Consider the following 14,825-nt stretch of genomic DNA (forward strand, 5'->3'; position numbering starts at 1 on the left):
CGACTATTACCCCAGTAGAGCACGGAAGCCACTGCGCTGATAGAGCACACCATCCTTGTTAGGGTCTGGACAAAGCGGCAGAATAGAGTACGGATCAAAAATATTAGTTGTGGGGTGTGCCAGCTGACCTGCCCTGCAAATACAGATAGCCTGCTGACAGGGTGACCATCCCGGTATCCACAATATGCCATCTACTAAGCAAAAAGGCACCAGCAAACCCAATATAATGGACTCTTTTGCAGCACAGCGAAAGCACCCCAACGAAATGGGTGACAAGAACATTGAGCCCCTTCTGACGCAAAAGACTCAGTCAGACTCTCAGGATACCACAGGATACCACAACGGAATGACTGCTGCAGGAAACCACCTCCACTATGGCTGAATTAATGCAAAGGCTGAAAACCTTGGAAACTAAAAACACCATATTGGAAGACCATGTGGAGGATGCGGAGGGACACTACCGACGGAACAACGTTCGAGTACTTGGAGTACCGGAGGGGTGTGTGGGTACAGATGCCACATCTCATATTGAAAACATGATACTGCAGGAGGTAGGCCCCGGGAAGTTGTCTCAGATGTTTACAATTGAGAGGGCACATTGAACCTTGCAGAAAAGACCCCACCAGGATCCAATCTGAGACCAATTATCCTCAGCTTCAGCGATTGAATGTAATACTACAACACTCAGAGAGGGAGGTGCCCTACAAAGGGGGAACATCAAGATAGCAATATTCCACGATTATACATCACACGGTCATCCCAATGAACGTCTTCAAGGTCTGAAAAATATTCTCATTCATCCGGCCAGGCTGAAGGTATTGCACAAAGGGAAAGCGCACATGTTTGAAACCCCGGAAGCGGTTAACTTATGGATGGACCACACTGGAATGCTAGAAAAGAACATGTATACCCCACCAGATGGCAAGGGATAGACACACAGCGCCTACCAATTTTCCAAGCGTGGTTCTTTTTGATCCATAGGTGCTGATATAATTGATTGCCTGGAACAGCCGCTTTATGGCGGGGGTGCAACACCGCTGCCCAGGGTGTGAACTTACTGACTCCCCCATGGTAGTGTCGACTACTGGTACCGGCTAAGCGGTACATTTGCATATACCTAGTAGCCTGTTGCTACGAAGAGTATGGGCACACCCGAGCGGCTGGAAGCTGTTGGGCAATGTTACTGTCCCACGTTTTGGGATAGAATGTTTCGGTTTCAGCATGTTTTGTTATCACGGATTGTCACGAGCTATGCACTTGAGAAATTAGATTGATGCGGGGGTCCCCCCTCACTGTGTTTCTTGGTCCCAGAGGGTGTGTGTGTCCCATAATGATGGCATTGACTAAGATAGTGACAGGGAACGTCAGAGGGTTGGGAACATATTTGTGTAGGAAACAAGTGCGGTGGCTTTTGCGTAGAAAAAAGATTATGATTGCACTGTTGCAGGAGATGCACCTTTTGCCTGCTGATCAGGAGCTACTGCTAGCCAGATGGGGGTGGGAGGGAGTTATACGGTTCCACTTATTCTAAATTTTCTAGGCGGGTCCTTGTGTGGATTGATGCACAAATCACCTTCCGACTCCTCAGTGCTGAACTAGATAAAGAGGGCAGGAACGTGATTGTACATGGACACATAGGCCACCAGGAGGTGTGTATAGTGAATTCTTACTGCCCAAACCACGCAATACCTCTGTTCCTCCGACTTTTGAGACTTGAAATAGCCCATCTGAGGGGGGTTGGGGGGACTTTTTTGTGAGGGGGCTTAGCCTTTTCGGGAATGCAGCCTCACGGAAAGTTTTCCAGAGCTTGTGCAGCCCTTGCCTGCCTATTTAGTTTTTGGGGGGCATTTTGGCAGCCGCCATGTGCACTTCGCTGCGCATTTGGCCCATAGACCGTACCCTGCCACCCTCCCCACATCCCCGACTGCCTGCCCTCGCCTGCTCCTATTTGTGTTAACACCATATTTATAGTCAACCAAACTGAATAACGCCTCCAGACATTCCTAACCATTGCACGCGCAATGATCAGCGGCAGGCTGGATTATTGCAACGTGCTCTTTGCTGGCACAACTGCACACAACCTTTGAAAACTACAGACCATACAAAACAATGCTCTTCATGCGGCCCTCAACATTCCAAAATCTGAACACATAAAACACAGAACTGTGCATTGGTTCCCGATTTGTGAACTGATCATTTTCAAAACCTTGTCTATTACGCACAGATGCATCTCCAAGTCTGCCCCACCTTACCTATCCCAGAAAATCTGGAAGGTTATCTTCTCTAGGCCCACTAGAACACCCTATTCTCACCGACTTTTCCAGCCCAAATTAAAACCCATAAAAGAGCAGGAGGTTCCAGCTTCCCGTTCATAACGACTAAACAATGGAACTCCCTTCCACCCGCATTGATGGCTGAAGAATCCTATTGGATCTTCCAAAAAATTCTCAAAACGTGGCTGTTCTCTTAATAACTATGCAGCTCACACAAGACCCATCCAGGATATTACAGTACTGTAAAGAAAACTGCCATCTGCATGTAATTGCCCTTTAATGCCTGTTACTACTGTAATTACTATCTTCTTCATGTAACTGGTTTCTGTAACAGCGCCTTGATGCCTACGGCTTTGGTGAACTTTATACATGAAAAAATAAATAAATAAAAGAATCGGTTGAAACAAAGCCTGTTACAGCTCCCGTATTAGGATAGAGGGGAGTGTGAAATATAAAGCAGGGTTGCAGCTGATTTGTAAATTTAGGGTTTCAAGTGTTGAGGTGCGGGTTTAGACAATACAACCATGGTGCTCTCATCCAAAATAGTTTCTTCACACTCATACAGAACACATCCATCCTAGTACCTGATCCATACTACAATACTCTGCCTGGTGCAGTGCCCTCATGTCCTCTTAAAATAGTAGGGAGCATGGATACGCTTCTTTTTACTTTTTTTTTACTCTAAGGTGCGGTGGCCAACCTGTTTTACTTTTTCTTATTCAGATAAACAGTTCCGTTACAAGGTTCCTTCCCTCCTGTATCCTTGAATATTTACAAATGTTTTCAGATTTTAGCTTTCAGAATTCTTTAACCAGAGACAAACATTTACCCCAACCCGTTTCAAACAATGCTCACACAAGACATGGCAATACACTGATGCAATTACCTATGTTCACCAACTGACGAGTATCGGTTAGCTCTTCCACATCTGCTATGTCCACCTTCCCTGAGTCTCCGGAGCTCCAGCTAGCTCTCCCCTCTGACACAATAATATCTCCTGGACCCACTGGGATCACTGGAAGGTGCTCTCCGGCGACCTTTGGACTTGGCCGCAGTCCAGTGGGAATCCGATGTTGCAGGCACAAACTTGGGGAAAAATTACCACTGACTATTCCGATGGTTTGGTGAACAATTTATTAGTAAAAAGCAAGCAACAGGACAACACAAACCAACGACAGGGTGAGACTTTGACGCAGATGAGGCAGCCCTCCCTCCATGCACCGTTCTCTTATACCCAAAGGAACACATGGATTTCAATGGAAGGAGAGGTCCAGACAGGGTAATGAACCTAACTGAAAAAATGTTGTACGCAGGAAACAAAGCCATGCTATACAAGTCTTTGATACCAGCTGCGTTCTCACACGTTAAGACAGTGTTATCAGGGAGTACAGCATAAAGTGGTAATTTTAGTTGAGCTGAATATACTTCTCAAAGGTTCACACGGTCTGAGGTAGGCGAGAACACTTACAATATGACAACTTCCGTTTGCTAAAGTCGCTTTCCCTAAGAAAGTGGTAGCCTAAAACACGCAAACATAATGCCAAAAGTGAAACACGTCAGAAGTAGGAGATGTGAATGCGAGCAGAGCTACACATTAGGGGAATGGCCTTCATCACAAGGACATGCGCAGTAAAGCCGAAAGCCTCAGCCTGCATGGGCAAGAAGCAGTGTTTAAACATGGCATCTTGCAGTGCCCACTCAATATTATAATGCATCAGTATGCTAGGGGAGTACATACAATTTTCAATTCCAGACTCCCCCCCCCACACTGTATATAAAAGAAGAGAAATGTCAGACTGTACTGATTATCCCCAATGAGAGTCCAACACATTTGAGATTGTCTGCATCCTTGAACAATGTCTGTCTTGGATTGGTAAATCCATGCATAAAAAAATGCTGCTCTTCAAGACAACACCACCTCCATCACATGGAACAAAGATTTATGCTTACAGCTAAAATGCATACCCACAATGCATTGTCCAGTGTTTTAGAACTGGAGTAAAACTTCCAGGGATGGCTGCTGGGTCTTACTGCAACATGTGTGACTTGTTAGATGAAATGGTCTATTCTCCTCTCACATTTCAGGTATAAGTGTTTTTACATATATATTTTAAATCCACGATAAATGTGATGGTGTTTGGTAGGTATTCCCAAGGATGCCAGACTACACCACACTGATGATCTGATCCTCAATGAGAGTGAAAGCAGCATTGGGCTGTCTTCATCCTTGAAATCTGTCTGTTGTGTGGTAATGAAACTATATATAGAAGCCGAAATTAACTGTTCTACTATTACATTATTTTGATACATTCATTCTTTGAGATGATTTAATTCTGTGATGTACGTTTTACACAGAAATGGGAATTATACCAATTGTGCATCAGTTGCTTAGCCCAACTGTGCATCATTTGCTTACCTATCCCCATGTATTTGTTGCCAGTTACTGTGGGGATGAAATTCGGAATTCAATCCATCCCTGTTGAGGACATATTTTGAGTGGGTATCACAATAGTCGCTGACATGGTCTGTGGCTCTATTAATGATGCATGATTAACTAATATTCATATTTTTCTTGTAGGCTCAAACACAAAATATAGAAAGCCTCTTTAGTTTTATAATTGTGATGGAACACAAGAACACACTGTAGGGTAATAACCAAAGAAGCAATGATGTGATTGAACTTAAACATCAGGGGTAGCGAAGGTGACCACTAAAGAATTAACATTGCGTGACACAGGACCTCAAATACAGCACAGGAAGTTGTGGCTCATGTCCTTTGACCTCAATGACAGCATAGGAAAGGGCATTACTCTTGTAATAAACTTGCAACAGCTGTAAATCAATAATAATAATAGTTCATGAAACAGACAAATGGTTGCTTCAGTTACCAACCATATATTGACTAGGGAACTTCCTTGATATGCCATGGTGCCAAGAATGCAGTTCGATGTTCCAGTGGCATATCCAGCAAACTTCATTCCACAGTGGCACAGCCTATGTATGCCAGTAAATCCTCATATAGACAGGTCGGTATGCCAGTTATAGCTGTTGCATGACCGGCGCAGTCATCATGTGCAAGTTACAGCCTTCCATGCTTAGATAGTTCTCTCATATGCCAAGGTTATTTCCTTTGCACGGGTGCACCTTGATCTGCACCTCAAACCCCCTTTACCTTCAGAGGCTGAGCCTCAGGGGTGTGAAGAGGATGTGAATGCAGGGACGCCCAGCTGATGAGGCTGCCACAAAGGTAACCTATCTCCCACGCCATCTATCTTACTAAATAAAATCTGATTTCTTTTTATAGTGATGTCTGACCTAGCATAATAATAACAGGGGTCATCAGAGCCTGATTTGTGTTATTGAATGTATTGACATTGAAAGATGAAAGGCTGAGATTCCACCCTGTAACTGTAGGTTGCAGTCATAGCGCTACGACGAGTGCTTAACTCATAGAACTATCTCACCTACTCATATGGGAAGCGAAACTCTTTCGTCAAAGCACAATTTTACTGTATATCTATCCTAGTTCTTTATGTTCAGGACGTTTTATTGAATGTTTGATATTGTACCTCTTAAAAAATATCTTTTTTGCATGTTCTAAATCAGTTCAACAGAAATAAATATAATGTTAGTTTTGAATATTTTACCAATTTCTTGTATTTTTTGCTTTCCATATTGGAACCCGTCATTTTATTTTTATACACCTGCAATTGTTGGAATGCAAGAAATAACATAGGCCAGGGACAAAAGGATATTCCTTTTTCAATACATTTAAACGCATGTTCCTAATTCCAACGTAAGTAGTGGAGTGACAGCCCCTATCAGGAATTTCAGATGAGATCTCACCAAAGCTATCTGAAATGTATGCATTTATGTAGAGCAAGCTAAAGTATGTTCTAGATTTTGACATTTAAAACTGACCTCATTGTGCACTAGTTCTAAAGAATGTCTTGGGGAGACGCAAGCAAGCCCCCCAATGAGCTGGTTGGTTGTCGGCTGCACTTGCTTGCGAGAGTACCTCATTCCTTCACTTTGTTGCGCACATAAGCAATCTAACCCCAAACACATGCACACATAATTATGGGGAGCCTTGGACGTGTCCTTCAGTTGTTTAACTTCATCTAGGGTAATAATGCGTCCCTCTCACCCCCCATTATTCAAAAACAAAGAATATCACAGCCATAGAGATCCAGTCTGCTCCATCTTCATCTTCAAGAAGTTAGAGAATATGCGTTTGATGGCAGTACCAAGAGTAAGGGCAGAGCAACGGCAGAGATGTCGGGAAAAAGGGCGCATAAGAGTCCCAGGCAGATGAATGCTTAAGTGGCTGGCTTAGAATATTGATGACCATCTGCTAAACCTAAATTCTCAGGAAACATTGATCATCAAGACCGCTCCATCTGAGGTCATCTTGCGTCCCTGCACCGCTGTTATCAAAAACGTAATCTCATATCTTCTAGCAGACCTCTCTATTTCTGTACAGCCAGTTCTTTAACCCAGAAAGTGAATATGTTTGAAATAATTCGCTGCATCTTTGTATAATCTGCTGAGTGAAGAATTATAGAGAATTTTTCTTTCTCTATTCTCTAATTTCTTTACTAAAGGTTTTAAGTACTCATTGTTGTTATGGACTAATTTATCTGTCTGTGGAATGTATATGCAGCCCTCTCTCCGTCGAACTTTAGCAGTTATCGAAACAACGAGTTACATATATCGTACATGCTACTTCTTTCAATCTTCATCTTAAATAATCCTCTGTAGAGCGGTCACTTAACTGGCCTTTAAAATCCTTACTAAAACTGGCAGCCAGCCTTTGTGTTGAGCTGGGTTGAAAACTCATTAAAATTAATACATTGGGCTGCTTGATTGTTGGCTTGCAAATGTCACTCTCAATATTTAATGAGCTCTTCTAGGAAGGGACTGTGTTGAGCAGTATCCAATATCTTTGAAGGAATAATTGGCTTCAACATATGCCAATTACATTGACTCATTCTGAACGCTTGATCTACTTTGAACTAAAAAGCAAGCAGTGTGGTTTGGGACTCTCTGGGAAATGTGTTCTCTAAATGATGAAAAATGATATCTAACATGTGGTCTTTCCAAAATCGAGCAGTTAATAAGATGTTTGCTTTTTGCTCTTTCTTTGTGATTACAACAGGTTGCCCTCCAGCTCTTGGACACAGCCATAGCTCGAGGCCAGTGGCTGATGTTGCAGAACTGCCATCTTTTGGTGAAATGGCTGAAAGAGTTGGAGAAAGCCTTGGAGAGAATTGTGAAACCTCATCCAGACTTCCGCCTGTGGCTCACCACCGACCCCATCAAGGACTTCCCGATCGGGATACTGCAGAGGTCGCTCAAGGTAAACTGCACCACAGTGCCCACTTATGAGAAACGTGCCAAAAATGGCTGACGGGTCTTCCAGACTTGATGCTTCGAAGATGCCAATCCGCAGCATGGTTCAGGAAACATTGGGCCACTTTCCTGACACTTGTGTTGGCCCTTGTAATGAGATGAGCGGGTGCATCTTACTAGTTCCTCCCAAAGAAGTTGCATCCCACTCCAGAATGGGCATCGGGATGTGCGCATCATAGGGACACACATTCAGATGCCCTTCCCCCCCCCCCCCTTTACGCACATAAGTGGTCTTTTGGGCCCACTTTGATGTGAATGCCGTATTCACAAACAGGAAAAGCAGAGAAGTCAGCCATTCCCCTGTGCTTTCTCAGAACCGTACATGCATTTTCTTTAGGAAATGGGAGGGCAGTGCCTCCCACTTGCATTTCTATCCTTCAAACAAGGAAATGCTTTTTTCTTTTTACCGAAGGACAGTCACGTGGCAATGCGACCCAGCCTCCGTGGAGCGCTGGGAGCTTGTCGCACATCAATGTCGGGAGCATTCTTGTCACTAGTGCATGTAATGTGCTGGAAACAGTCCCCTGGAAATGCGCTGGTCACCTTATATTTTCATTTAATTGTGATCATTTGGCCATTGTTTTTATTTCGTTGGTGCCCAGAACAAATGTTCCTGTTTTCCTGAACAATACACAAGTGCCCCACGCCTCAAAATCGGCCACCTTCACAAGTTAAGCTGTTGTCCTTCAGGTAAAATGTGACATTTTGCTGCAGATGATGCTAGTGAAGTACGCCATATTAGGCCAGGTCAAATAAATGGTTACTTCTGGAAAACCTGCAAAACCTCTCAGTTCGCTGAAAAGCTGTGGACTCCGACTGATTATTAGGTGGGTGGTCAGTGCCAGTCCCAACATGCAAACCAGGTCCTAACTCCAAAATAGATCCGCTAAACAGGTTGGTGCTGCAGTACATGGCGTGCTGCTCCATAGACAGTGACAAGCCAACACTTAGCACAAGGTCTTCAATCCGCGCGCTGAAATCAAATCTTGTTACACAACGTGTCTCTTTCAGCACATTGAAACAAGCCCCTGACGGATAGAAAGGAAATATGGCTAACACTTGTAAGTGGCTCTTGCATTCTCGACTGTTGCACCAAAGCTTTAGAGCGCATTGCTTAAACCCCATCCGCCCCACTGAAAGTTTTATTCAGAAAAATAGCTGGAATCCTGCTTGTTCCATCAGTATACACACTCCATCCATCACACTCTTGTTTCACAAGCAGCACTAAGCGATCTTTCATGGGGATGGTAGGCGTAATATGTTTATTACACTTAACATAGCATAAAACCAATTGTGGATTTTATTGCTGCAACAAAATATTTATATCTTGGTATTCCTATTACAGCCGATTTAAGAGACATGGGGCCTCATTAGGAGTATGGCGGTAAGGCAACAACGGCGATGGTATCGCTACCGGCACCGTTGCTACCGTACCGCTATACTAGGAGTTCTGCTCGCGGGTGCCCTTGCAGTGACCTGGTCTGACCAGGTGGCCGTACCGGCACCCGCAAGCAGAACATGAGGGTAGCAGCAATACCGTTATAAACAGTACCGCTGCTACCATCCTCCCCATTCCCATTGTGCCCTATGGGGGCTCAAATGGGAATGGGGACGTACCGGCTCTGGCACCCGCGCAAGTGGAATTAACGGGTCCGCCGAGGTCGGAATGGCCTGGTGATTCCCCTTTCGCGGGTGCCAGAGCCGGATGCGAGTTTGGGGGTAGCCTTGCCCGTAAAACCAGCAAGGCTACCTCCAACCTCTTAATGAGGCGGTATTTGCCTAGAACTGAGAGTGAGTGAGAGAGTGTGAGAGAGAGTATTTTTTTTGTCCTTCTTAATTTGTCTGTTCTAATGCTGTAGGTGGTGACGGAGCCCCCTAATGGCTTGAAGCTGAACATGAGGGCCACCTACTTCAAGATCTCCCGTGAGGCACTCAGTGCGTGTCAGCATCCTGCCTTCAAGTCCTTGGTTTATGTGCTTGCATTCTTCCATGCTGTGGTCCAGGAGCGGAGGAAGTTTGGGAAGATTGGCTGGAATGTGCCATATGATTTTAATGAATCTGATTTTCAGGTAAAATACATTTGTGACAAGCTTTATGCCTATGTGTTCAACACCTTACCCTTTCTTATAAATTCCCTCCTCGCACAGATTCCTCATCTTAGAAATATCCTCCAGGTGTTAGGCAGCCTTTAGAAATGGTTTCAGCACCAGTGTGTGCACTGTGGCTCTACATCAGCTCCACTTGGTGTCTCTGACACCCATGACTCTGGATGTGAAGTCATTGGCATTATATATGGAGCCCGCTGCTTCCAAAGACCTTTTTTCCCGCAGCCTGCGAAACTACTTTGGAATGCCACAGCTATCTAGAATTTTGAAGTGCTTCATGTCTCCTCCCATCTCTTGAGTTTTAATACTTACAAAAAATTTCCAGCCATAAAATCTATGCCCAAGAATAATTTTTCATGAATTGGTGATGTATATCATCCAAGCTATTACATTAAATCAAAATATGCTTGAAAGTCTCGAACACACAATCACCACACAATCTACAGCCTCCGGAGGACCTGCTCAAGCCCCTTCGTACACCTATAATTTCAAGGATATCCACTAGGATGCATTTTATACGGATATAACGCCCTGCAATGTAACCATGAGGCTAAGCCTCAATGTATTTAGGGCACGTGAATCTTCCAATATAATAATTTTAAAAAACGACTTTTTTCCTTGGTGTATAGACAGTCAGTAACCTGCTCCATATCATAACTGTTTAGTGATTTTTTTCGCAAGCCCCTTTGTGGGATAGATCACCGGAATGTAAACCACCACTGATGTCCAACGATTTATAACTGATGTTATGCCTTCTGTGCAACCACCTTTAATACTCAAGAATGAAAAGGAATATTCAGGAGCTAATTCTACCCTGTAACATTCCTTTGTCTTCAAACAATAACTTCCCGCTAAATGATAATATTCTTTTCTCTACAACAGTTTCTACACTAATCATATTAAATTCCAGGTATACATATATTCAATTGGGAGAGTAGTTGGGAGTCTGAGTAGATTTTTCAATTATTTACCTTCAAAGGCTTTTAGAATCCTTCTGTATCGCATACCCCAAATGTCCACTCCAAACAACATTAAAGTCATAACCATACACAAATTGTCAGCAAACTCTGGAGTGAGTGGCCACTGCTTTTTCCCAGATATTTATATTTGGTAATCTGCTCAATCATATTATTTTTTATCTTGCAACAATATCTCTTTATTGCTGTATTTGTGGGTCTAAAAACCATGATTTTTTATTAATCAGCATTTATTGTGAGACCATTTATTTCATAGTACACCCCCACTGCTTCAGGTTTAAGTTGTAAACCCTTTGGTGTGTAGTCTAAAATCAGCAGGTTATTCACGTATCCAAGCCTGGATACTGCAAATCTACCAAATTATATGAAGTCTGTACCAGGTACCGCCAAAGCCTCTTTCAAATCAGCCATATATACATTGAACAAAATTAGTGCAAGGGTGCAGCCCTGTTTAACACCCCTGTTGTCATTTATCCAACTAGTAGCGCTACCAGTAGCATCAACTCTAATTCTAACTAGAGTAGCAGAATATAGCCTGTTGATCATGGATAAGAGACCTCATGGAATATCCGAGCAATTTGTTTTTCCCAAAGCCGTTGATGCAAGATGGTATCAAACGCTGCTCTACAATCAATATAGGCAGCATAGACCGGCAGCTCTCTCACCAGGAGTATTCAATCAAGGATACAAATGTGAACAAATTGTATATTGTACACAAACCTTTTCTGAAACCAGTTTGATTTTGGGGGATGATTACATGAATGCCAGCCATGTATCTCTTTCTTTATTTTTCCAATACTTAAGCAGCCAAGTGCTGAATTCTCTCTTCATATTTTTAATCAAAATCACGACCATTGTATCAACATTGTCTTTACCCCGTTCCTTTGAATGTTTACTGTGTTCCTTATATCTGTCCTCATTTTACATTTTTCAGCTTGTATTGCACGGTCGTAAGGATCTCAACGAGAACAAAATGGTGTACCAATAGCAGGTTTATTCTTCATTTTCCTAGCCACATGCACCTTATTACTTATTTAATTTAAGGCCCCTTCAAAAAGTTTACTTCTCTGAAAATCGGAATTGATGTGGCATATACAGTCTACATGTAGGAAACTTCCAAGTTAATTTATGGCAATTTCATTATCTTTCGTTAGCTTACACGGATTCCACTTGATGCAATTTTGCTCATTACTACCTGGCACAATCTGTCCACGGGAAATACTACATGTGGATTGGCTGTTTTCCGAGCCATACCACATGGTATTCCCGTGGACGTACGAGCATACCTACCTTTGTTCACGGTGGGGGGCGTGGCAGCCCCTTAGCCAATGAGGAGGCTCGAAATGGGGCATTCCCCGCTCCGAGCCTCCCCAAGCCTTCGTCCCCCGCGGGGACTCATGTCATTTTTTTTCCCTCCATCCTCCCCCCTACCAACTATCTGCTCCCCGCCCTCCCTCCCTACCCCACTTACCTTCTTTTTTCTTTTTCTCGGGGGCGAACGCGCTGGAAACACTTCTGTACCCAGCGCGTCTGCTCCCGATATCTGCCATGGAAAGGGAAAACGGGAAAACGGACTACGTTTTCCCTTTCCTGGTGGGCATTTTATTTGACTTTTTTTTCTGTTTCTAAACGCGGCAGCATTTCAGATCATAAAATAATGCCATTAGTACCCCGGTATAACAGGCCGGGGTACTAATGGCTATAAGACCCTTGGCGGCAGGCCAATACCGCCACCGGTAATGCACCTGGGGCTTTGTTATGTAACTATGGCCCCAGGGGCATTACCTGGCCGCCTCAGGTCTTATTGCCACATTATTTAAGACAATCGCTCTAGAATTATCTAACAGTCTGTAGGTCATCGTTTTATCTAAAAATGTACACAAGGGAAAGTGGTCGCTTTCCTCTATTATGGTTATACACATATCAATTACTAGCATCAAGGCTGCCTGATTAGCAAACATTTAGTCTATGGTAGAGGAATGACCAGAGCGAACTCTTGTGTATCCCATGTTCTTATCCCCTGCACAAAGTCCATTTAGCATAGTGAAACCATAGTGGCTTAAGAGATTTGCCCAAGAAATACCCTTTTTATCCCATTTAGACTACTCTACCAACATGGGCAACACCTCAGTTTCATAGTTACCCATAAAAAAGGGTGGTCTTTGCATTGAAATCAACGCCTATTAGAATTGAGGTGCAAATGCTGCAAGAATCAAGGATATCTTCCACACTCTTCTTATTTCCCTCATGAAAGGTCATACTAGGCGGGCCATGCACATTTATGATTAATAGTTTCTGACTTACTTTTCCATAAACCTTTATGTTCCACGCAAGGATAGTCTCTGTGCTTCCATGATGTTTGTCGTGACTCCAAGTGTTATCAATAGAAATTAAAAGACCTCCCCTATGTCTTTCTCTTTCACCTTTCACAGCATTGGAACAAATGGAAACAAGACCATCTATGTCAAAAGGTTCGACATTCCACGTTTCCTGCAACATAATCAGAGGAAATAGATGCAAATGATCAATTAACTCCCCCTCATCATCATAGTGCAAATGGTCCCAGGGTGTTCCAGCAGCAAATAGCAAAACTTTGGTTAGGGCTCTTTTTGGAAATGCACCTAGAAAACTTTTGGTAGCCACTGCCAATACCCATTTTCCTCACAATTCAATAACGTTTGTTCAAAACCCACTTTTCCAGTATTTTTTCTATTGTCCATCCCACATCTATGACCCAGTCCATGTTCACACCCTAACACCCTCCTACTAGTGTCAACCATTTGTCTCTGTTTGTACTGATCACTGTATTTAACCTTAGGAATAAAAACAATACAACCTTCATATCCCTTTTTAAACAGATCATTTACCTGCAATAGGTCATTATCCAACAATTCATCAAATTGAAACATAATATTGGTTGAAACCTTTTCACCTGATTCAACTTGATCCACTAACTGCACATCACTACTCTTAACTATTCTAAGTGAAATTATGCTTTGGAAGATTTGCATAAGAGTGGCTCGATTAAATTGCTTGAACCCCTGATCCTTTCAACCAATGATACAGAACAGGATAGTTTTGGTCAGAACAGACAGCGCCACTGCTATTTATTATATCAACAGGCAGGGAGGGACAAGGTTCCTAGTCCTATGCAAACTAGCAGTAGAGACCTGGAGCTGGGCGGTGGTTTCTGTTTTTTTCCCTTCCGGGCAGTCCACCTACCAGGGGAAGACAACTCTGAGGCAGACAGATTGAGCAGGCTGGCAGCCACTTTTTACACCTCATTCAACTTAGCCAAGAGGCGCTGAGCAGGGTGTTCCTCAAGTGTGGTCATTCGTGTGTGAATTTGTTTGCCATGGAGGAGAACACCAAATCTCCTCTCGTTGCCTCCTGGACAGGCCAGGGCAGGAGATCTTTAGGGGACGTGTTTCAGATACCATGGAACCCTCTGTGGGAATACGCCTTCCCTCCAACCCCCCTTATTCAAAGGGTGGCCCGCAAGATCAGCAATTGAAAGAACTGCAGGATTATTCTAAAAGCGCCCCATTGGCCATTAAGAGTGTGGTTCTCTGATCTGCTCTATCTGTCACAAACCAGGCCCATTCAGTTACAGACAGGGCAGCATCACCTGTTAACACAGCAGAGGGGTGGGGGGTCACTGATTCATTCGGCTCCCGACAAGCTAGCCTTCTCGAATCGGTTCCTGAGGAGCTAACGTTAGGACATCTGGGATTGTCACAGCAAAATATGCAAATAATTCAAAAGGCTTGCAGGAAGTCTACCAGAAATCAATATAAAAGCTAATGGTCTTGATTCTGGTGTTTAATGACAGTAAAGTCAAACTCCTCTCATGCTCCCTGGATGATGTACTATCTTTTTCCGCATATCTTGCACATACGGTGTACAGGTGGATACATGCTGTACTTATCTGGCAGCTATCAGAGTCTATCGGAACTCAGACAAATTACTATTATCGTCTGCTAATCCAGTGGTTAAGAACTATCTTCAAGGTTTAGCAAGAATATATCCTCCGAAAACCAGACCTCATCCGGTTTGGG

The 14,825-nt window shown here is 43.5% G+C and overlaps 1 protein-coding gene across 1 annotated transcript in view; it reads left to right on the forward strand.

Annotated features, from left to right (window-relative positions):
* The window catches only part of DNAH10 (dynein axonemal heavy chain 10), a 2,725,177-nt gene that overhangs the window by 2,535,307 nt on the left and 175,045 nt on the right, over positions 1-14,825 (forward strand). Inside the window, exons 70-71 of the mRNA XM_069619694.1 lie at positions 7,432-7,632; positions 9,545-9,754. Coding sequence (XP_069475795.1) covers positions 7,432-7,632; positions 9,545-9,754 — 411 coding nt within the window. The remainder of the gene's footprint in view (positions 1-7,431; positions 7,633-9,544; positions 9,755-14,825) is intronic.

The sequence above is a fragment of the Ambystoma mexicanum genome, chromosome 10, assembly GCF_040938575.1.
Source record: "Ambystoma mexicanum isolate Mex_15411 chromosome 10, UKY_AmexF1_1, whole genome shotgun sequence".
Taxonomy (NCBI): Eukaryota; Metazoa; Chordata; class Amphibia; order Caudata; family Ambystomatidae; genus Ambystoma; species Ambystoma mexicanum.